Source organism: Oryza glaberrima, chromosome 4 (genome assembly GCF_000147395.1).
Source record: "Oryza glaberrima chromosome 4, OglaRS2, whole genome shotgun sequence".
NCBI classification, from domain to species: domain Eukaryota; kingdom Viridiplantae; phylum Streptophyta; class Magnoliopsida; order Poales; family Poaceae; genus Oryza; species Oryza glaberrima.
The window spans coordinates 30,058,340-30,079,306 of record NC_068329.1 but is presented as its reverse complement, the minus strand read 5'-3'; the positions used below and the strand labels follow the sequence as shown (position 1 = coordinate 30,079,306).

Here is a 20,967-nt window from a genome sequence, read left to right as displayed (position 1 = left end):
TTTTTTGGTTTAGGAGAGGGGAATATGCGGCGGAGCGGAGCCCCGGTGCGTGGGTGGCCGGAGTTCACTCCTGTTCACGCGCGGCGCGGCGAACTAATCGGATGCGGCATTGACAACTGATGTGCATTTTTTGTTTCTGCAGCCACAAGAAAATTACTCGGCGAGCCGCGTGCGTCCAGTTCAGATAAACCTCGCGTACAGTGCATTCATCCCGACAGATTGGAACAACTTGGAGACAGGTGAAGTAATCCTCCAACAGAACATCATTAACTACTCACAATTTGCCAAATCTTCGATAAAACCAGGGATTAAACTACGCCCAAGATGCAGTGCCAGGGATTGACACAAACGCATTTTGGCTTTCCATGTCGTTTTTGAAGCTGAGTCAAGGCCTAAATCCACGGGATTAAACAAGGTTCGAGCCTTCGAGGAGCCAATGAGGCGAGCATGTTCTGCTGCCCCTTCAGGGTTTCAGAAGACGAGCTTGCGAATTCCATCCCCCTCCACCCACGAAGCACCAACCGGCGCGCAGCAAAAGACCAGAAAATTAAAGCCAGGTATATGTATATCAGTATATGTACATACCTATCCAGATAAGATTCTTTCTTAATCTTTCCACGTTGGCACACCAGCATGTCCAAATCTGCAACTGCATAAGTATTGTCGTTGATCGAATTGACGAATCCCATTTTTTATCACCTCTTTTGTCAGACTCCTGTAAAACCCTGACCAACTTGAGCATACAGAGTTCAGCTACATGTATACTGTATATACAGATAACGATTATATGTGTGCGTGCATACAGTTTTGATCGATCGACGTTACGATTGACAGTTTCACAATTGACAGTGTCCGTGTCTGTTGTTGGGTAGGATCAGGAATTCAGGATGACAGCTTCGACCTTGATTTATCGTTCTTGTTTCTGATCAGGGAGATTCCAAAGACAAGAGTAGTCCAATGCTCATCAAACACCTGTATTTCTTCTGAAGGGATGTGTGGACCCGGTAGATTCCCCATAACACTAAAAAAAATATGGTTAGAAGATTTTATTATGGTTTGACTTTGTTTTTAGTTAGGGATCGGTGCACAACTTTGCTCAAGAAAATTATTTGATCTGTCAGTTGTACTAGTGCATGTAATTTCTGATACCCCTGAGAATGTCAAAGCTGATCTCCATCTATTCTTTCTTTTCAAGAGAACTTGTTATCAGGTGAAGCGGTGGTGAAATGCCAACGTGTAAATTCAACACACCTTGAAAATTTTGATTACTAGAATCTTGCTTCAGTACAGCATCCTCCTAAGTCCTAACAGTAAAATGAAAAACATCTGATTAAAATCTGCATTGATAAAGGGGGCCTAAAATGACTGACGATGCAGATGTGTATTGCAACTTAGAAGGAGTGAGATGATATGGACCTAGAAGTCATCACTTAGATTTGAATTTACGGATGCTAGCCTTTTTTAAAGATGACAGGATCAAACGAGAAAGAAAATGGTGCCTTATACGACAATTGAATTAGATGAAACAAAAAAGCATCGATGTTATCGTGTTAACATGTGATGACTTCCTATGGCATAGTGTTGGTCCTATGAAGTGCAAGCTTTTCCTTTAGTTTGCACTTCGGCGACGATATTGGATCACCGATCAAATGTGCCGTCACGGGATGGATAGTCACTCCATGTGCCCTATGTGTGCACAGGAGCAGAAAACAACCAATCATATCTTGTTGGAGTGTGTCTTCACAAAGTAAGTTTTGCACAAGTTACTGGCCAAGGTCGGACTGCCCTTATCTTCGCCCAGTCGACAGTCCACCCCCCAAGTCCGGTACTCTGGTGGGAGTGCACTCACCGGTAGCTGCCTGATCACCTTAGGAGAGGATTCGACTCCTTCATCCTCTTTGTTACCTAGAATATCATGTTGGAAAGGAATGCTCGTGTCTTCGATGGGTTCATCTCCCAGGTGGATAGAGTGGTTGATCGCATCGTGCAAGAATAAAGGATCTGGGTGGAAGCGAAGCCGAGTCCTCTTGGAGTTCTTCTTGTCCATAGTCCTTTTTCCTGCCTTTTTGCTTGTTCGGGGCTGGTTTTGCCTAGCTTAACTGGTCATTGATCCCCTTTTCTCCCCGTTTAAACTCCACATGACCGCTACGGTAGGTCACGGTTGTACAAACTTTTTTCCTTGAGGAGGTACCATGAGGTACTATTTTTTCTATTGTAAATTTGGTACCTCTTGGTACCTAGGTACTACGAGGTACCATGAGGTACTAAAATTTTGGTACCTCGTGGTATCTCCTCAAGGACCGTAGAATTGCTCTTTCTAATATATTAGCGTACAAGGCTCTTGTGCGTTCACAAAAAAAAAAAGAAAAAGATCAGTTTATTTTGCTGATGATGAAGTTACTGCTCTATTTTGACTACTTTGTCTACCTCATGGTGACACAGAGAGTTGTTTACTTGATTATCTATGGATCTAAAATTTACCCGCTTCGTTTGGCCAATAAACATCACGTCCAAGAAGATTCAAACTAGAAACATTGTATGATTCGTCAGGTTATCTACCCTTGTTGGGACATCAAAAGACAAGCAACACACAAATTATGGAGCATAGAGATGTCCCCTCTGATCCTAACTGTAATATGTTTGAAGCTTGCAAATTATGTTCAGCTAGAGCTGGAGACTAAAAAGAACCAGATAAGCAAAGAAAATGATAGCGAGGGTGAGGGCACCAAAGTGGCTATTTGTCACCTTAGCCTTGTCCGACATGCGAGATAATTTATGCTCTGCTATATATATGTAGCAGTTGGATTTATATACATACACATATATACATCTCTTTGCATATTTATATTCTTGTCAGTTGTTTGCTGAGGCCCCCACTGTGAGAAGTTCATATTCCATTTGGGATTATCAGGACTCCTTCAGATTATTCCAATCCTTCCCTGCATACAGAAAGTGATCTAGCTGAGGTGAGATCAGAGAGAGAGAGATTGGGCTGGTTTTACCAGGAAGTTTCCAGTGGTGTTTGCTTTGCTGCACATGTGATGCCCTTCAAGTTGTAAGTTCATCTCAACCATGTGTGTAATAATGCTTACTTTTTGCCATGCATTGCATTGCGTCCTCTCCTTCTCCGGCGGCTGCTGCTGCTGCATGGTGTGATGGTGGTGGTGGTCGTCGTCGTCGTCGGCTGTTTTGCGATTCTGGAGATTGGTTTTGTACTTTTGTGCGTATCCGGGGACATGCACCGCCGTCGAATTATTCTCGCCGTTGTTGCGTGCCACGCCTCCCCTCCTTCCCTCCCTGCGAATATAGGCCGGTGCGGATTCCCAATTAATTCCCATTGATCTATCGTATGTGCCATTAGCTTCCCGTTCGTTCGATCGAGAGCCTATTTAAGCTTCGCCGCCGCGTTAATCCCTCTTTCCTCCTCCAAATTAATCTCATCCTAATTCTGTTTTAATTTCTGGTGGGAATTTCGCTGTTTGATCTGGCCTCTTCACGTAACCGTAATGTTCTATGTGTAAATTGAATTAATGGAGTTGGTTGTGAAATCGTTGGATTGATGGTGATTCGGTTGTTGTTAGTTCAGTTAAATGTTGCAAGATATCATGAACACCAAGAAGATTAAGCTGCACGACTGCCACTTCGGCTCGCCGCTATGTGACCCTTCGCCGGCGCCGCACCTGCTGAGCTCCGCCGCCGCCGCCGGGCTGTCGTTCCACCCGGGGCTCGTGAGCTCGGCGGCGCAGCACCAGCAGCACGGCGCGGGCGGCTGGCTGCACGAGGAGTACTACGCGCCGAGGTCGTCGCCGCCGTCGTCGCTTCTCGCGCAGACCTGCGTCGGCTCCAACGCGACCGCGTTCTACGCCGCCGAGAACCTGCCGCAGTTCGACTTCCCAGCTCTCGGTACGGCGGCGGCGGCGGCGGCCAAGGCGCCGTTCCGGTCGTCGGAGAGCGAGCTGTACCGGCCGGTCGACCCGCTGCTCCTCCGTGCGGACCACTCGGTGAGGACGTACTACGTCCGGCCGCAGAAGCGGGATTCCGGCGAGAGGACACCATTGCCGCCGCCGTCGCAGCAACAGCATCAGGACAGAATCCACGGGCTCTTCGCCGGCGCTCCCACCACTCGGCTTCTCAGCGGCGAACCCAAAATCCACTCGTTTCCACCTCAAGTAAGCATGGAACAATCATGAACAGAACTCTACTAAGAATTCTACTGTTTGTCTTTAATTCTTTTCTTTGAGATGCCTGTGAATTTTTTTTATCGTAATCTGAAAATTAACTCCGATGAAGGTGGCGGCGAAGCCGATTCTGCCGGCGATGGATGCGCCGAGTCTGCAGAACCAGATGGAGAATCAGCTGACAAGGAACTGCATCGGCGCGGCAACTCCGGTGACCCCCACCGGAAACCTCGCCGGATCAGGTGCGCCGAGCAAGACGCGGATCAGGTGGACGCAGGACCTGCACGAGCGGTTCGTCGACTGCGTCAATCAGCTCGGCGGCGCAGACAGTGAGTGTTCTTGATCAGCAAAAAACAAAACAAAAAAAACAGAGAAGCTTTTGTCATGCATGACGATTTCTCATGGCGCATAGTTCTTTCTTCTTCTTGCATGCAGAGGCAACTCCGAAGGGGATTCTGAAGCTGATGAATTCGGATGGCCTGACGATCTACCACATCAAGAGCCATCTCCAGGTAACTGAAATTCTGAAACTGGAAAGCAGGGTCACTTGATCAACTACACACGAAAGATTTTAAACAGATGACATAGATGTGTAACCAAACAGATATCGTATTAATGTCGATTTGTAGCTAGGGATTGGTTGATCTAGTTGAAGTTTGTTTAATTAACGAGCTGTAGTTATCTAACAATTTTCTCTCATCTTCTTTCTGTGCAGAAATATCGCATAGCGAAGTACATGCCAGCGTCATCTGAAGGTAAGCCATCACAACTTCGTTACTGTTTTTTTTTTTTTTTGGTTGGGAGGGGGGGGGGGGTCTAAGCTGAATCCTGAAATAGAGAAGTTAATCCTCCATTAGTAGCAGCATTTGTAAGAGATAAGCATAAATTCCAGATCCCCTGAGTTCAGGAGGATCTGGATTCGTTCGTTCGTTGTGTTGCTTTATTCTAGGTCATTTCAACGCCGTGCTTTTATCCTACTACTGTTGTTTGGTATGCTTCGCTATCCATTCATCCACTGACACATGTCCTCATTCTGCTGCTATACTGTCGAATTTTTTCAGGGAAGCAACTGGAGAAAAGAGCAACAGGAAATGACATGCAGAATCTGGACCCCAAAACGTATCTCTCTTTCTCTCTGTCTGCTAGTAGTAATAGCTTTGCGAACCAGTCCCAAATCCCAATGGAGTGCAAGTGCTGCTAGCTATCTACTGTCAAATCATGCGTGCATATATTAACAAGAATCGCCTTTTTGCTGTAGTGGAATGCAAATCACGGAAGCACTGCGTGTTCAGCTCGACGTGCAGAGGCGCCTCCATGAACAGCTAGAGGTGCTAGCTCCATCATTTGCCAACACTTTGACACTAGATACTTTACAATTTTCAGAAAAGGAACGGCTTAATTATATAGCCATCATTGATAATCATGTAACTAACTTCTTTATGCCTGAATTTTGTGTGCCTCGCTAGATTCAGAGAAATCTGCAGCTGAGGATAGAGGAGCAGGGGAAGAGGCTGCAGAAGATGTTCGAGGACCAGCTGAAGGCGAGCAGGAGCGTGATGGAACCGCAGGAGCTGGACGACGTCGTCGCCTTCGCCGCCGGCGACGGAGACGACGACGCGTTCGATGACGTCGACGTGCAGCTGCTGGCCGTCGCTGGCAGCGGCTATGACGACGCCGGGTTCCAGTCCAAAATAAGCTAGTTTTTTGCGTTTTGTGTTTTGGCACTTTGATTTGACAAATATTGTTCTGGTTCTTCGACGTATGATACGCACAATGCTATTTTTTGCCCGTGTAGTTGGCGAAAGTTTCAAAAAGATATTTTAAGAAAGAGAGTGGGATCCACAGATTCGCGCTTATTTTTTTTTTTTTGTAGCTAGTTTGATCAGAGTTGTAAAATTTAGGCTTATTCAATTGGCCTGCACTGCATTTCTTAATGGTTTTAATTAGGTCTTAGCAGGCAAAAAACAGGTTAAGTTCAAGTGGCAATATATTGCTCATGTCACATTCACATATGGGCTTGGGATGCTCTACGTGTACCACCATGACACCATCCTACGCAGAAAATGGAAATTACAAAATGGATATCAACCACAGAACGCAATAATGCTGTTGTGGATTGTCTACTAGATACCTTGAATTAATTTGTCAATAGTTAAGAAATAAGACCTTAATGATTTGCACTTAACTTTCAGCAGCAACCTGGACTGATGTTCAACAGTAGAAGTATCATCAAGAATATGGACATGGTCCTCACGCGCATCTTCATAATGCAAGCACCGAAATGCTCTCCTTTTCCCCTTCTTTACCAAAGGGGAATGTAAAGATAAATCAGCGCTGGCCTTAAAAGACATACACCAATATAGGGGGCACACATTCAATAACCAAGAGGTCGTGAATCCATTACAGCTTTTTAAAAAGTTCAACCTGGCACTCAAATAAAAAGCTTAACTTTACATAGTCAGCCAAAGACATTTTGACATTTAGAAACTAACGCTACGAATTCTGTAGAGGTTACACCAAAGTACTGCGGCAGTAGCCACTACGTAGAATTAAAATTACAGGCTACCACAAATAATCTGGTTTTCTCTGACAAACTTCATAATCCAGAGCATAGAAAAGATACATAAGCTAGCTGTCCATTTTTTTGTCAAGAACACCATATTGTAAAGTTAGGCCTATCTGGCACCACTGCAATCCTAGATCTGCATGGACAGGTAACAGAACAGAACGAAACAAATCAAATCAATTTAGCAGATAATAGATAAATCTCTGATGTACTAGCATCATACTGGGAATGTCAAACTAGTAGAGAATTAATATTTTATATATTGTAACCTAACAAAGAAAAATTTTCGCCGGGTGTAACCTAACAAAGAATTTAGTGGCTATGGCACTTGACAAAGGAAAACTAACCAGTTAATGAGGATATGCTATGTTTCCTTAATGAAGTGGTGAGCAAGCAACTCTGATAATCCAGAACTAGGAATGCTCTCGCAGCCGAACAGCTCCTGAAGTTTTGAGTCACATAATATTGAGCCAGTAATAGCATCCTGTGTAAAATCAGTAAATGAATAAAAAGCACATATCAGTTGGCCAACTTTAAGGATCACATTCTCAAGATTGGAACGATTACAAGGGAGACAGAAAGAACACAACTTTGCTAAGATACTTGGCAGGTTAATCTAGGATAAAAGAATAAAACAAGAATTACACTGGTAGTGCGTAACAGATATCCAGTAACCGTGTTACATATCAGATAAGGTCTGTAAGCAATCAGCTTCCCCCCCCCCCCCCCCCCCCCAAAAGACAGACGTAGTAATAAAACATTAGCACTTTAACTTGACACAAAATACACTATTTCAGTTGTCTCTAACATTAACAGGAATGTGGTGAATTACAAGCCAGCAGATTATTCTTCAGTCTCTGCCATAATACTACTATTGCTTATGGACAATTATAACTATATATAATACAATGATGTTTCAAAACATTGAAAGTTTTCCAGCGTTTGCAGCCAATACTTAGCTCCAACTTGCATCCATCAGAAGCAAAGAGCAAATCGATATCGTGCAACAATAAATATAAAGTTAAAACATATTCATACCTCAAGTTGGTTTGCTTTTATGTAATCCCAAAGGTACCTCAAAGCATCATCTTGAGGCACTGTGCCTTCCATTCCAATAAACTTGGCTAGTGCATCAGAAATCACCACAGAGGGTTGATTAATCAGAGGCATAGGCTGAGTGGCTACATTGGAGGGCTTAAATTTCTTTGCTTCCCGAATTTGATCCTCTGCAGAACCAAGAAAACATAATTAGGAACTTCCATCAGAACAAAACATTAGCAGCGACATCTAGACCAAAAGAAGCAGAAGAACGTACTTGGGTCAAGTGGAGTTATATGTTTCGCCAACAATTTATTCATCTTAAACATGTCAGTTGTGTCAGTTCCAAAAACCACACGAAGTTCATCATTGCAGATTATCTTCCTTTTGTCATCAGGATCTTGAAGATTATTCTGCCGAATATATTGCCAAAGCTGCTTGACAATCTGAATGGAGGAAGCAAGTTACTTTGTCTCGGTTGATTCATTAAAGAGTTTATCACAGGATTAAATTGGATGCCATTTTCTCTAATACAATTGGGGAAAGCTGAGATTACCTGAGTTCTTGACATGACAGTCTCACCAACAATAGTCTGAAGTTCAGGTGAGATTGCACAAACTTTATTTAAACCACCAGGCCCACCTCGTTTCCGCTTTGAAGCACTAGAGGAAATAATACAGATATGATAAACCAATCAGTTTGCATGCATGAGTAAATTCCACAGGTTTGAATCAATGTACAATCCAAGGACACATGAATCTAATGGTTAAACCAGTATATCTTCAAGCAGAACAAAATAACCTTTATATCAGCTTCAAAATAGATTCAGCGTGACATTTGCATATTATCCAGTGAGAATAATATCATGCGATAATACTTATATGGCCTAAGAAATCTTAACTGATTGTGAATAAGAAAATGTGCAAAAACTAAGAACTATAACCTATATAACATTGAGCTCTGTTTTGGTATACAATAAGTGGGAACATATTTCTTTGGTTCATAGGGGAAATACACTACAACAGGTCAACAGTACAAGCTATACAGTGTACAGAATCCCATCATGAAAAATAGATGTAGCATACAGATCCAATGAATCTAATGTTAACGATCATGTTTTTTTTATTACAAATACTATGATTCACACACATACAAGAAAAAGAAAGCTTTTCAACATACTACCAAAGGACACAAACCAAAATTAATTGACTGTACCTTTTGTTTGCAGGATCAAAATGTCATTGTTTGAAAAAAGATAAAAGTTCACGCTGAGCAGTCTGGGCAGAAAACAGTATCCAGACAGGGGGGAAAAGCAGGAAGTTCTATTTAGTGGCTTGCAAGAAAGCTGACGATTCCACAAGTCCAAACTATCAGATTCACTTCTTAGGAAATAAAGCAAGCCCAATTTAGCATTTTGTACATTCTAGGATAACAGCTGTAATATCCTTCAAGCACTTGGTACCACAATCAAACAAAATACATATAAAACGGACTATTGTGCTTTTCTTTTAATTATAACCTTCTGAAGCTCAACACAGAATACACCAGTCAAACAAAACATGCCTAAATTCCACTATATTCAACCAGTTAACTAAATGAGATAGAAACTAACTAACATAACTACAAATGGATGGTTACACAACCAACATAGTATATGGTCAAAAAGTAGATACCACCATACCGGCATCCCAAGCATGTGTCCTAAAAGCTATAGTGTATATAAATTGGTGTACACGAGTTGGAACCAAAATCACTTTGCTAGGAGACTGAACCCTAAACCCTAACCCCACTCAGCTAGAGGTGCCAATTCACGAGTGCAAACAGGTAATCTCAAGTCAAAGTCATTATTATTAGCAGCCCTAATTAAACGAAACAACCAACTAATTGTCCAACCAAACTAGATTTAAGAGCGAATCGGAAATATTCTGCCCATATATATCTCGATTCGATTGGGGGAATGAACCCTAATTTCATCCGGTGGCTCACCTTTCCTTGTTGTCGCCCGCGGCCTGTACTGCGGCGGTGGGGGAAGCAGTGCCGCCGGTTCCAGGGGCTGGCTGCTGGAAGGAGACGGTCCCACCAGTGGCGACCCCAGCCAAGCCGCTGGTGACGCGGAAGGCCAGAGGAGGCGGCGGGTAGAACGCCATGGCCGGCACGGGAGGCTGCGGGGAGACCGCCCCAGCGGCGCCGCCTGGTACACCAGCGGGGAGCTGCGGCATGGCCTGGAATATGAGCTGGGGCTGGAGCACCGCGAGCTGCTGCTGCTGCTGCTGCATCTGCTGCAACTGCGCCTGCACCTGCACCTGCGGCATGGCAGGCGCGGGAGCGGCGACCAGAGGAGGAGGATTAGGAGCAGCCGCCGCCGCCGCCTGGGCCTTGGCGACGAGCGGCGGCTGGAGGCGCGGGCCGAAGAAGAGGTCCATCTGGTCGCGGATGAAGGTCGCCTTGTGTGCGAGGTCGACGCCGAGCTTGGCCTCCGCCTGCGACAGCACGGCGGCGAGCGAGGCCTCCCCGGCGGCGCCCCCCGACGAGCGGAGGACGGACTCGACGCAGCTGGCGATCTCCTGGTCGGACACCATGGCGCGCGGGAGGGTGCCAAAACTCAAATCTCGCCCAAAAACCCCTCACCTCCCTCGCACGATTCCCCCCCCCCCCCCCCTCCCCTCTCTCTCTCTCTCTCTCTCCCCTCTCCTCTCTGTGTCTCTGCCGCCTGGTCTCTCTCCCCTTTGTCTCTCTCTCCTCCGGCCTCTCTCTCTCTCTCTCTCTCCTCTTGGGGTCTAATCTATTGTTAAGCAGAGGGGAGCGTTTCGTCGGGGAGGGGAGGAAAAGATGGGAAAAGGACAACTCGCTAAGGTTACCTTAGATTTTGTTATCCTAATGATGACGGGTGGGGACATGGATTGGATAACGTTGGCTATGGGCCCACTTGTCATGGGAGGGGCTAGGTACGAGGCCCGTGCGGATGGAAAGTCTGCAGACGAGGAGTCGTGGAATTACGGAAGTGCCCATGGTTTTGGATGCGGTTGTTGAGTGGGTGAGGGGGTGTGCGGTTTTTCTGCGCTGGTGGGGTCTCCATGGACGTCTCTTCGGCTCCGGGGAGTAGAAGGGATCGTGGGGCAGAGATATCATGGGCTCATGGGCTGATGGGCCGGGCTAAATAATGTCAGGCTGCGCCTTGCCTGGGAGTGACGGCCCAAGAAATAAAGTGTTCTTAAAAATAAAATTCCACATATATCGAACATGATTTTAGTTTCAAAAAAATAACTCGTCATTTTTTAAAAAATAACCAAAAATTTTACAGGTGATTTTTTAAGAAAAAAAACTTAAGATGAATTGAAGTTTGTTACACGAACATTGGATCTTACTGATTATCATTTTCATATGCCATCTATGTCAAACTAATATGTGGCATTGCGACTTTTTTTTTAGATTGCATTGTGACCTTGAAAATGTTTTTCTTATCCTAAAGCCACGAGGCATAACTAGGTCAAACCTTAATATTGAACTCATAGTCTTCAATCCCGATGAGTTGTTTATTAGCGTGTAACACACATAAATATGTTCATTGTCTCGCGTTATATTTGATACCTAACTTACTTTTGCTGTAGTGATGGCACATCCTTGTATAAACCATCCTTACTTTTTTATATTCAACATTTGACAATCTGTTTTATTTGAAAAAATTTTATGGCTAGTATTTTTATTTTTAGTATATGATAAATTTGAATAGTATTTTATGTCTGACTTATTTTTATTTTTTATAATTTTTTTAAATAAGACGAAGATAAACTCACAACCACATTTAAAATTGGACGGGAGAGCACTGAGCAACACAATTACATTTCGCACATGGTTGTTGAAGTTTAAGTGAAAAATGAATAAATCTGAGATATAATCGAACCTCTGAAATAACTGGAAAATAGCGTAATATATTGAAAAGAGTAAAATGCACCAGCGGTCCTTAAACTTGTCAGTAGGTTTCACTTAGGTCCACGAACCTGCAAAATGCATATCGAGGTCCCTAAAATTGGTTTATTATATCATCTCGGTCCAAAGCTGCGTTTGACCGTGGTCTTGCCTACGTGGCACGCCACGTGAACGATGACGGAATTTTTTCTCCCTTCTTCCTTCTTTTTTCACCACTGCGACAACCCCTCCCCTCGTGCCACTTCTCACCACCGAGAAAAAAGAAGGAAGAAAGAGAAAAAAGAAGGAAGAAGGGAGAAAAAATAAAAAAAATCCATGTCATTGTTCACGTGGTGTGCCACATAGGTAAGACCACAGTCAAACGAGGCATTGGACCGGGATGATACAATAAACCAAGTTTAGAGACCTCAATGTACACTTTGCAAATTTGTGGACTTAAGTGAAACCTCGTGACAAGTTAGTACCGCTGGTCAATCTTACTCTATTAAAAAACAGAATACTATACAAATCGACATTGTTATTTTATTTAGAGTATTAACCTTGACGCTAACCTAACAAGGGTGGGCGAAGTAGCATAACAACCGTATCATGTGCTTTAATCCGCATCAAATCATCCTCGAGCTAGAGAGATTAGCCAAGAAGATAAAACCCGTCTAAAAACCCCCCGAATCCTCAAAACCCTAGGAGGAGAGCACGGTAGATCCCCCATTTCCCTCCTCATCTCCGGCGCGCATTTCCCCCAAAAGAGGGGAGCAAATGGCGTCGGCGGCGTGCTCCTCGTCGGCTTCCGCCCTCGTCCGCCTCACCGGCCCGATCCATCTGTGCAGCGCCCCGCCCCGTGGGTGCGCGCGGCGGCGCCACGCTTCCGTGCGGTGCTCGTTCGCGCCGGTGGAGACGGCGAGGATAAAGGTCGTGGGCGTCGGCGGCGGCGGGAACAACGCTGTCAACCGCATGATCGGCAGCGGCCTCCAGGTAGGGCGGGCCTAACCTTCTTGACGGAATTGGGCTTCCTCGGTTGGCATCTAGATCCATTTGGTAGTTATATTTGAGCATAGGACTGATGAACAAGTTGATCTACGACTTTATTTCCGTCCTTCCGTGCAATCCCATGCTGCCATTCGCGTAATACCCCTATCTAGTTAAGCGTACGAGCACCTTTGTTGGGTTATTATTCGCTATTAATGCTGGTGTCCGTGGTATACTTATCATACTTTTGAATTATATCAGCATCTACGAAATGCGAACCCAGTGCATTGTTTAGCCTGAAATTCCAGCATGACCGTTGTTTGTTTTCTCAAATAGTAACATCTGGACTGTACAATTTCAGGGCATCGAATTTTATGCCATAAACACAGATTCCCAGGCGCTTTTGAATTCGCAAGCGCAATACCCGCTACAAATTGGAGAGCAGTTAACTCGTGGACTAGGTAATATTTGTTGTTCTCTGCTGAACTGACACAATTATGAAACGTTCTGTATGTAAATGTTACATCTTTCATGCTGATTAGTCTGCCTACAAGAACATATTGATATCTGATGGTTGTCTACGATGTATCGATAACATGATTCACATGTCTCCATGCACTAATAAACTGTGGGAAATGTATGAGTATGACATATTTTAAGGGCAGCAAATTTCGATTCAAAATAGCAAAATGTTGACTGCAGTCGCTAATTTATTCCATGCATACAGGTACTGGTGGAAATCCTAATTTGGGAGAGCAAGCTGCTGAGGAATCAAAAGAAGCCATAGCCAATGCCCTGAAGGATTCTGACCTTGTCTTCATAACAGCTGGAATGGGAGGGGGTACTGGATCTGGTGCTGCTCCAGTTGTTGCTCAGATATCAAAGGAAGCCGGTTATCTCACCGTTGGAGTTGTTACCTATCCATTCAGTTTTGAAGGACGCAAGCGCTCTCTTCAGGCAAGTGTTTGAGTCTTCTCCACCCATATACAATTAATGTGGCGTTACATTTGATAAATAGTTTTGGTTAAGCATGGAACAAACATTTCCTTAGGGGAGCTGTGAGTAATTTAAGATGATGATTAAACACGTTTTAATCATTGGACTGGTAGTTATAATGTGCCAACGTATGATACCTGTGTTTTGTTGTTTTTTCAGTTCAAGGTCTGGTGCCCTGTCCTCTGCTAGCTCTCTTCAATTTTTGTAGCAGAGGATCTTTAGAATAATATTTAGCATTTTTTAACGAAGTAATATTTGTTTGAGTTGCTGTTGCTATACACAGTTTGTAGTTATTTGCCCTATGTGAACCCATTTGGTTCTGTTGGACTTTAGTTTCTATACACTAGCTGTTTGTATTTTTCTTAAAATAATTGTCTGTTAAAGCTGTTTTGCTTTTGTCTAGCTAATTTATCTGGTCTTTCTCCATTTCAGGCGTTGGAAGCATTAGAGAAGCTGGAAAGGAGTGTAGACACACTTATTGTTATTCCAAATGATCGATTATTAGATGTTGTTGATGAAAACACGCCCTTGCAAGATGCGTTTCTTCTTGCAGATGATGTTCTTCGTCAAGGTGTCCAAGGAATATCAGATATTATTACAGTAAGTATTCTTCTTATCTATGCTGCTGTAACTTGTGATCACACAATACTCATCTGAAAACTTTGCAGATACCTGGACTTGTCAATGTTGATTTTGCTGATGTGAAAGCTGTTATGAAAAACTCTGGAACTGCAATGCTTGGTGTTGGTGTTTCTTCCAGCAAAAATCGGGCCCAAGAAGCTGCAGAGCAGGCAACACTTGCTCCTTTAATCGGGTCGTCTATTGAGGCGGCTACTGGTGTTGTGTACAATATCACTGGTGGAAAGGACATAACCTTGCAAGAAGTAAACAAAGTCTCTCAGGTGCGTGTAATATTTCTTGCCATTGTCTTGAACTGTCTTTGAAGAAGTATGATATAGCACTGTAATATGTTAAGTTGAAAAACTTAAGATGCTATTATCGCGATCATACTCCACAATTTAGGGCTACTGGAATTATGTGGCCTAGGTGATTGAAGTGCTTTGTTTTGACCAATGCTTATGCACTTTTTGCAGATTGTGACAAGCTTGGCCGATCCTTCTGCAAATATAATTTTCGGGGCTGTTGTTGATGACCGGTACACTGGTGAGATTCATGTGACGATCATTGCCACAGGGTTTCCACAATCCTTTCAGAAGTCCCTTTTGGCCGATCCCAAGGGTGCAAGAATAATGGAGGCCAAAGAAAAGGCAGCGAACCTCACCCATAAAGCAGTGGCAGCGGCGACGGTACAACCAGCGCCCGCCGCCACTTGGTCTCGGAGGCTCTTTTCCTGAACACGGTTCAATAGGAAAACTAGTAGTTTGTGTACCTTAGATTCTCATGGAATTACTGAGTTGGCGCTCCAATCAGGCTTCTATGTGTTATTCTTTTTGGATATGTAAACACTTAACAGTTACACATAGTGATTAGCTTCACTTTTATTGTATGTATCATCTAGATGGGGTTGAGGTCTTCAGGAGTTCAGCAGCCGTCACGAATTTTTATTGTATGTTCAAGACGACACTTGGTAGTTGTTCGTTGTAGGCGCGACTTGCTGGCCAAATCTATTGAGTTGTAGATGTGGATGAATTTGCACTTGACTGATCTTGCATTTTTACTCATACGGAGACGCCACGTGACTACATGATCGCTCTGGTGTCTTGAGAAATCCATTTATTCATTCTTGTTGGATACCCAGAGGCCAGATGAAGGGCCTGTTTGGTACATCTCAGAAGCTTCATCTAAAATAGGAACGAAGCTGGGTGGAGCTCTCTCACAAAATAAGCGGAGCTGGCAGTTAGAGGTCTACCAAACACCAAACAGGCATGAACTATTCCACCCAGTGACTTCCACAGGTGTGCTTGCCCGGCCCAGCACGTCTGGGCTGCGTCACGCCATGCCGTTTTCTTCACTGGCCCATACATAAGCCATAGCCACAGAAACCAGCGATTAGTACCATACCGCTGATTCGGATGCAGAACGTTCTCCCGGAACAGTATAAAACAAGTGCCAAGGCAGCTGTTGAAAGGCAGGCAGCTGCGCAGTGGGCACAAAGCGAACTATTCTTTCGCCTTTTACTAAAGAATACCGTGTGCACGCTGCAAATAGCAGCATACTCTAATTTTTTGAGGGGATTTCCTAACTTAGTACAAACCCCAACAATTTTGAAATAGAAATTTGATATTTTTTTTCAAGGGGTTTCCTGTCTAAGGAGAAACCTCAACAATTATGTATGAAATAGAGAATTGACGTCTTACACTCTTTCTCCATCTTATATACAGTTGTTTACTTCGTCAAAATCCACAAGTTGCTGATAGAATCCTTTGTGACGTTACGCTAAAAACACTTCAGCAAACTGATCTGTTCTTTGAGTACTCTGGACGGCTGTCGGCCCTACTCGTTTTGGGAGATAAACTTTTGGATTAAAATGACATGTTTTTCAAACGGCTAAAGGGTGTGTTCCGTGGGAAAACTTTCTATATGAAAGTTGTTCTAAAATATTAGATTAATCCATTTTTCAAGTTTGTAATAATTAAAACTCAATTAATAATATGTTATTAACACCTTATTTTACGTGAAATACTTAATCTTCATCTTCATTTTTAGAACATTCAAACACCACCAAGATTTGCATGCTTTAGCTGAGATGACAGCAAGAGGTATCCTTTGCCCCAGCCCCCAGGAACAGGGCTCTTCTGCACCAACACTAGGCTTCAGTTCACATCTCAACGAGGTAGCTTGGACCTGGCTTCTCGGTTGTTGAGTATATAACTAGTTGTTCATCCAGTTTTGTGAAGGTGAATGAATCTCTAGACGAGTTCTAGATTGGACAATGAGCTAACAAATTCGCTTCTTCCCCATCGTTGTCAGGAGAAGGTGATGGTCAATCACCTAAGGCTGCCAGGATTGTTGGATACTTGGATGCGTGTGACATCCGGGAGTTTTGGAGGAAGAAGGAGCGGGAAGCAAGTGACAGCCAAGATGCGGCGGCGCTCCGGCGAGGCACGCCGTGAGGAGGTGGCGGCGTTCTTGAGACGAGTGTGGGAGTCGGAGTTTTAAACTCCGAGCCCCCTTGGATCTCTAACGACCGTTCGATCAGGCTTCTGCGCCCCAGATTAACCGAAAATTATTCAGGGGCTTCATCGCCAACTAAACGGAGGCCCATTATCTTGAGGCGGAGTGGGGGCAAGGCCCATTTCAGTCGGCCGAAACGAGGCCCAAAATTGTGTGGCGGAATATGAGGAAGAGCTCTCGTGGCAGGTAGAAGCGATTAGTACCATACCGCTGCTTTGGGTGCAGAACACTTCCCAGAACAGTATAAAACAAGTGCCAAGGCCACCGTTGAGAGGCAGGCAGCTGCGCAGTGGGCACAAAGCGAACTATTCTTTCGCCTTTTACTAAAGAATACCGTGTGCTCGCTGCAATTAGCAGTATACTCAAATTTTTTGACGGGATTTCCAGGATTTGGAGAACCCCAACAATTCTGAAACAAGATTTGATTACCTCCTGTTCATCTGTTCGTAGGCATGGTGATAGATACGCTTCTAATTTTGCAGGTTTTAAGATTTCATCTTATTCCCTCTCTCGTAGAGATACAACTGTCCATTATTCACAATCCGATGTGCTGCTGGCGATCTGTTCCATAGAACCGCAATGAGAGACGTTGCAAAACTAAAATCAGAATCAGAATCTGCTGTGACTTCACACGTATTCGCTATACTGGTTCATACAGGTCTAGAGCAAACCGATTTGTTTGGTTGTAGGTTTTAGTACTCTGAAATTTGCAGCTCAATGCTTCAGTTAAGATAGCAACACAGGTTTCTCCTGTGTCCAAGTAGCAGGGCTCTTCTGCAACCTACAGCTGCAGTTCACTTCTCTCTCTCTCTGGAAAGATGATTGCCGTTCACATTTCAATGAGGTAGCTTGGTCCATCTTGGCATGTGTAAGTCAATGCGTACAACTAATTTTTCATCCAGTTTTCGCCGTGTTTAGTTACAAAGTTTTTTTTCAAACTTCCAACTTTTTCATCAGATCAAAACTTTCCTACGCACAAACTTCCAACTTTTCCGTCACATTGTTCCAATTTCAACCAAACTTCTAATTTTGGTGTGAACTAAAGACAGCATTTGTGGATGTGAATTGACAACTTCTAGATTAGATAATGTGAATCCATTTTTAAAGTTTAAAATAATTAATATTATATCAATATACGCTAATGGCCCATCTCGTTTTGCGTATCTTCTCAATCTTTCAATATTCTTGCTATGATTCTTGGGGAATTAGAGAGTTGGCGTTCCAATCGGGCTTCTCAGTGTTATTTCTTTTGGACGTGTAAACGCTGAACAGTTGCACATAATGGTTAGCTTCATTTTTCTTGTATGTAGTTATGTACAATCTAGACAGGGTTCAGGCCTTCGATATTCAGGGGTTCAGGTTCAGCACGTTGTGCTCAAGATGGCACCAGGTGGTATTTGTTGTATTGTTCGTTGTAGGATGGGAATTGCTGGCTACCTTTCGTTGCATGAGACATAACACTGTTCTATCGAATTCATACGTGTCATCCCTGTATTCGATTAATTTTACTCGATGTAGAAACGCTGCGTGGAGAAATGATCGTTCTGTTTTTCTCGAGACTTCTATATGTGTTGGATACGCGACAAAGCCCACTAGCGAGCGAGGGAAAATATTGGCATTTTGCACTTCTCTCTTGGGAATAAGTTCACTTAGTGACCCTCAAAAGTGATCAAAATCTAATCCGTGACCCTAAACTACAAAACCGGATATCTCAACCCCCAAACTCTTAAAACCGGTGTAATTTGACTTCCTTGGCGGTTTTGAAGGGCGGTTTTGCTGACGTGGCGCCTACATGGCGGTATTGACCGGGTCTCCTCTACACGTGGCATTGACGTGGCGTTTAGGTGGCATTTAGAATTAAAAAAATATATGCGGGATCCATTTGTCATTGACACTCAAAAGAAATTGTGGGACCCACATGTCCTTTCTCTCTCTCTCCCCTCCCTCTAGTTCCTTCTCCTCCTCGCTGCTCCCTCTCTCTCTCTCCCGTGGCGGGCGGCGAGCGGCGGAGGCGCGGACGTGGCGCGGCGGCCTGCAAGCAGCAGGAGGACGGCGGTCGGCGACAGCGGGAGGCACACGCGGTGCGGTTGACACGACGTCATCCACCGTCACCGTCGCCGCCCACTGTCACGCAACCTCCTTCTCCACCTCCTCGCTTCATCGCCATCCGTATTAACATCAAATAGTTACTGCTAACTTGCGCATTTACTGGAAAAAAAACTAATCTTAGCATAGTTGCATCACCCCTCATCCAAAACCAAAATCTACTCCTCACCTTTCCATGGACAAATCATTCGCATGCATCAAAAAGAGAAAAGGAAAGAGAACAAAGGAAAGAGATCCCCAAATGAAATGCATCTACCAAAACCTCCCATTTGCAGCAAGCAAGATTCAGTGCATTTGTGGGACAGAAAGATTTGGCAAGACGACAGCTACTAGCCTACCGCTGCGTGTAGATGGCCGCCGGATCCAACGAAGTAGCAGAGCAAGCTTGGAATTGAGAAGAAAACATCCTTGTGGTCCAGCAAGGGCGACGCCGCTGGGCTTGCTCACTGCCTCTTGCTCGCCGCGGATCCTGCTTGGTGCGGCTTGGTCGGGTCAGTGGCGAATCTAGGATGAAAATAGAGGTGGGGCTTTATATTTAAAGTCATAATACAAAATAATCATATACTCCCTCCTTTTATATTATAAGACTTTCTAGCATTGTCTATATTCATATAGATGTTAATGAAACTAGACATATCATCTATATGAATGTGGATAATGATAGAAAGTCTTATAATATGAAACGGAGGGAGTATCTTTGAACTATATCAACAATATTTTAAAATCCTGCGCGGGTAGAAAAATGGAATAAAGAATAAAGGGAGCAAGTTGATTGGAAGATATATATAGGTCATGGGCTGCAGACTGCAACAGCTACTGGAACACAAGAGTAAAAATAATCCACAATATAATTAATGATTACAAATGATCTATTAAATTTTCGTGCACATCGTTTCTTTCACCCTGAACTTCTCCAGCTAAAGAGTCATCACTGCTTGGCCGTTTGCTTTTTGCTGTCAATTTTGCTGGCAATGTGAACTCACTAAGCATAGATATCTAGGGTCTATTCTTGGCAGCCAGAGCTGGGGCTGGAGCCCCAACCAGCCCCAACAGTGGATTCGCCACTGGGTCGGGTCATGGATGACGGCTGTTGCTTGCCACCGCTTGGCTGGCGTACTGATGCCGCAGCCGTCGCCGCTCTAGTGCCTGCCGCCGCCACTCCCGCGCCTCCGCCGCTCGCAGGCCGCCGCGCCACGCCCGCACCTTCGCTGCTCACCGCTGCCGCCGCTTGAGAGAGAGAGGGAGCGGCAAGGAGGAGGAACTGGAGGGAGGGGACAGAGAAGGGACACGTGGGTCCCACAATTTCTTTTGTGTTTCAATGACAAATGGGTCCCACACATATTTTTAATTCTAAATGCCACCTAAACGCCATGTCAACGCCACGTGTAAAGGAGACCCGGTCAATACCGCCACGTAGCCGCCACGTCAGCAAAACCGTCCTCTAAAACCGTCAAGGGAGTCAAATTGCACCGGTTTTAAGAGTTTGAGGGTCGAGATATCTGGTTTTGTAGTTTAGGGTTACGGATTAGATTTTGATCACTTTTGAGGGTCACTAAGTGAACTTATTCCTCTCTCTTGCCCAGCGGCGTCACCAGCCCAGCATCGTTGGGCTGCCTGGGCCATGCACGCTGCGCCGTTTTGTATCTTGCCTGGCCCGAATCCACGGATAGCACACGGCACCACGGGAAAGAGTCGCGCAACCAGTGATTAGTCCCATACCGCTGCTTTGGATGCGGAACGATACTGGGAACAGTATAAAACAAGAGCCAAGGCCGCCGTTTAAAAACAGGCAGCTGCGCAGTGGGCACAGAGCGAACTATTCTTTCGCCTTTTACTAAAGAATACCGTGTGCTCGCTGCAAATAGCAGCATACTCTAATTTTTTGAGGGGATTTTCTATATAAGGAGAACCCCAACAATTATCAAAATGAAATTAAACTTATTTTTATTTTTCCTTTTTTTTTATGTCTGGTCACCTAAATTGAAGCCTACGAAGGGCCTTTGCAGTTGCTCACGCTGTCACGTGATATCAGAATTGTTTTACTCTCACGATATG

The 20,967-nt window shown here is 44.4% G+C and overlaps 3 protein-coding genes and 3 non-coding genes across 9 annotated transcripts; 5 read left to right on the top strand and 1 right to left on the bottom strand.

Moving 5' to 3' along the window:
- The first annotated feature begins 2,746 nt into the window (after positions 1-2,746).
- Positions 2,747-6,186, top strand: LOC127770355 (uncharacterized). Of its 4 annotated transcripts, none has more exons than XM_052296022.1 (8): positions 2,747-3,055; positions 3,587-4,169; positions 4,291-4,507; positions 4,614-4,690; positions 4,894-4,933; positions 5,240-5,297; positions 5,437-5,506; positions 5,645-6,186. In XM_052296022.1, the coding sequence occupies exons 2-8, from the start codon at positions 3,591-3,593 to the stop codon at positions 5,876-5,878; spliced, it is 1,275 nt and encodes a 424-aa protein (XP_052151982.1). In that variant the 5' UTR covers positions 2,747-3,055; positions 3,587-3,590; the 3' UTR covers positions 5,879-6,186. The 4 variants fall into 4 exon arrangements, with proteins under 4 accessions (XP_052151982.1, XP_052151984.1, XP_052151985.1 ...); XM_052296024.1 differs by having other exon boundaries at positions 3,582-4,169; XM_052296025.1 differs by having other exon boundaries at positions 2,747-3,313.
- A 352-nt stretch (positions 6,187-6,538) lies between these two features.
- On the bottom strand, positions 6,539-10,533 carry LOC127770357 (uncharacterized). Its single transcript, XM_052296027.1, has 6 exons — positions 9,769-10,533; positions 8,339-8,444; positions 8,060-8,228; positions 7,783-7,970; positions 7,092-7,228; positions 6,539-6,880 (listed from the first exon to the last, which is right to left on the bottom strand). Exons 1-5 carry the CDS (start codon positions 10,359-10,361, stop codon positions 7,109-7,111), a joined length of 1,176 nt encoding a protein of 391 aa, XP_052151987.1. The 5' UTR covers positions 10,362-10,533; the 3' UTR covers positions 6,539-6,880; positions 7,092-7,108.
- A 1,815-nt stretch (positions 10,534-12,348) lies between these two features.
- Positions 12,349-15,178, top strand: LOC127770356 (cell division protein FtsZ homolog 1, chloroplastic). Its single transcript, XM_052296026.1, has 6 exons — positions 12,349-12,681; positions 13,037-13,136; positions 13,403-13,632; positions 14,104-14,271; positions 14,340-14,573; positions 14,766-15,178. The coding sequence occupies exons 1-6, from the start codon at positions 12,466-12,468 to the stop codon at positions 15,024-15,026; spliced, it is 1,209 nt and encodes a 402-aa protein (XP_052151986.1). The 5' UTR covers positions 12,349-12,465; the 3' UTR covers positions 15,027-15,178.
- A 588-nt stretch (positions 15,179-15,766) lies between these two features.
- On the top strand, positions 15,767-15,884 carry LOC127772389 (U5 spliceosomal RNA). Its single transcript, XR_008017378.1, has one exon. It is a non-coding gene; the product is annotated as a U5 spliceosomal RNA (small nuclear RNA).
- Positions 15,885-17,086: 1,202 nt separating this feature from the next.
- Positions 17,087-17,201, top strand: LOC127772386 (U5 spliceosomal RNA). Its single transcript, XR_008017377.1, has one exon. It is a non-coding gene; the product is annotated as a U5 spliceosomal RNA (small nuclear RNA).
- Positions 17,202-20,703: 3,502 nt separating this feature from the next.
- On the top strand, positions 20,704-20,822 carry LOC127772385 (U5 spliceosomal RNA). Its single transcript, XR_008017376.1, has one exon. It is a non-coding gene; the product is annotated as a U5 spliceosomal RNA (small nuclear RNA).
- Positions 20,823-20,967: the final 145 nt, after the last annotated feature.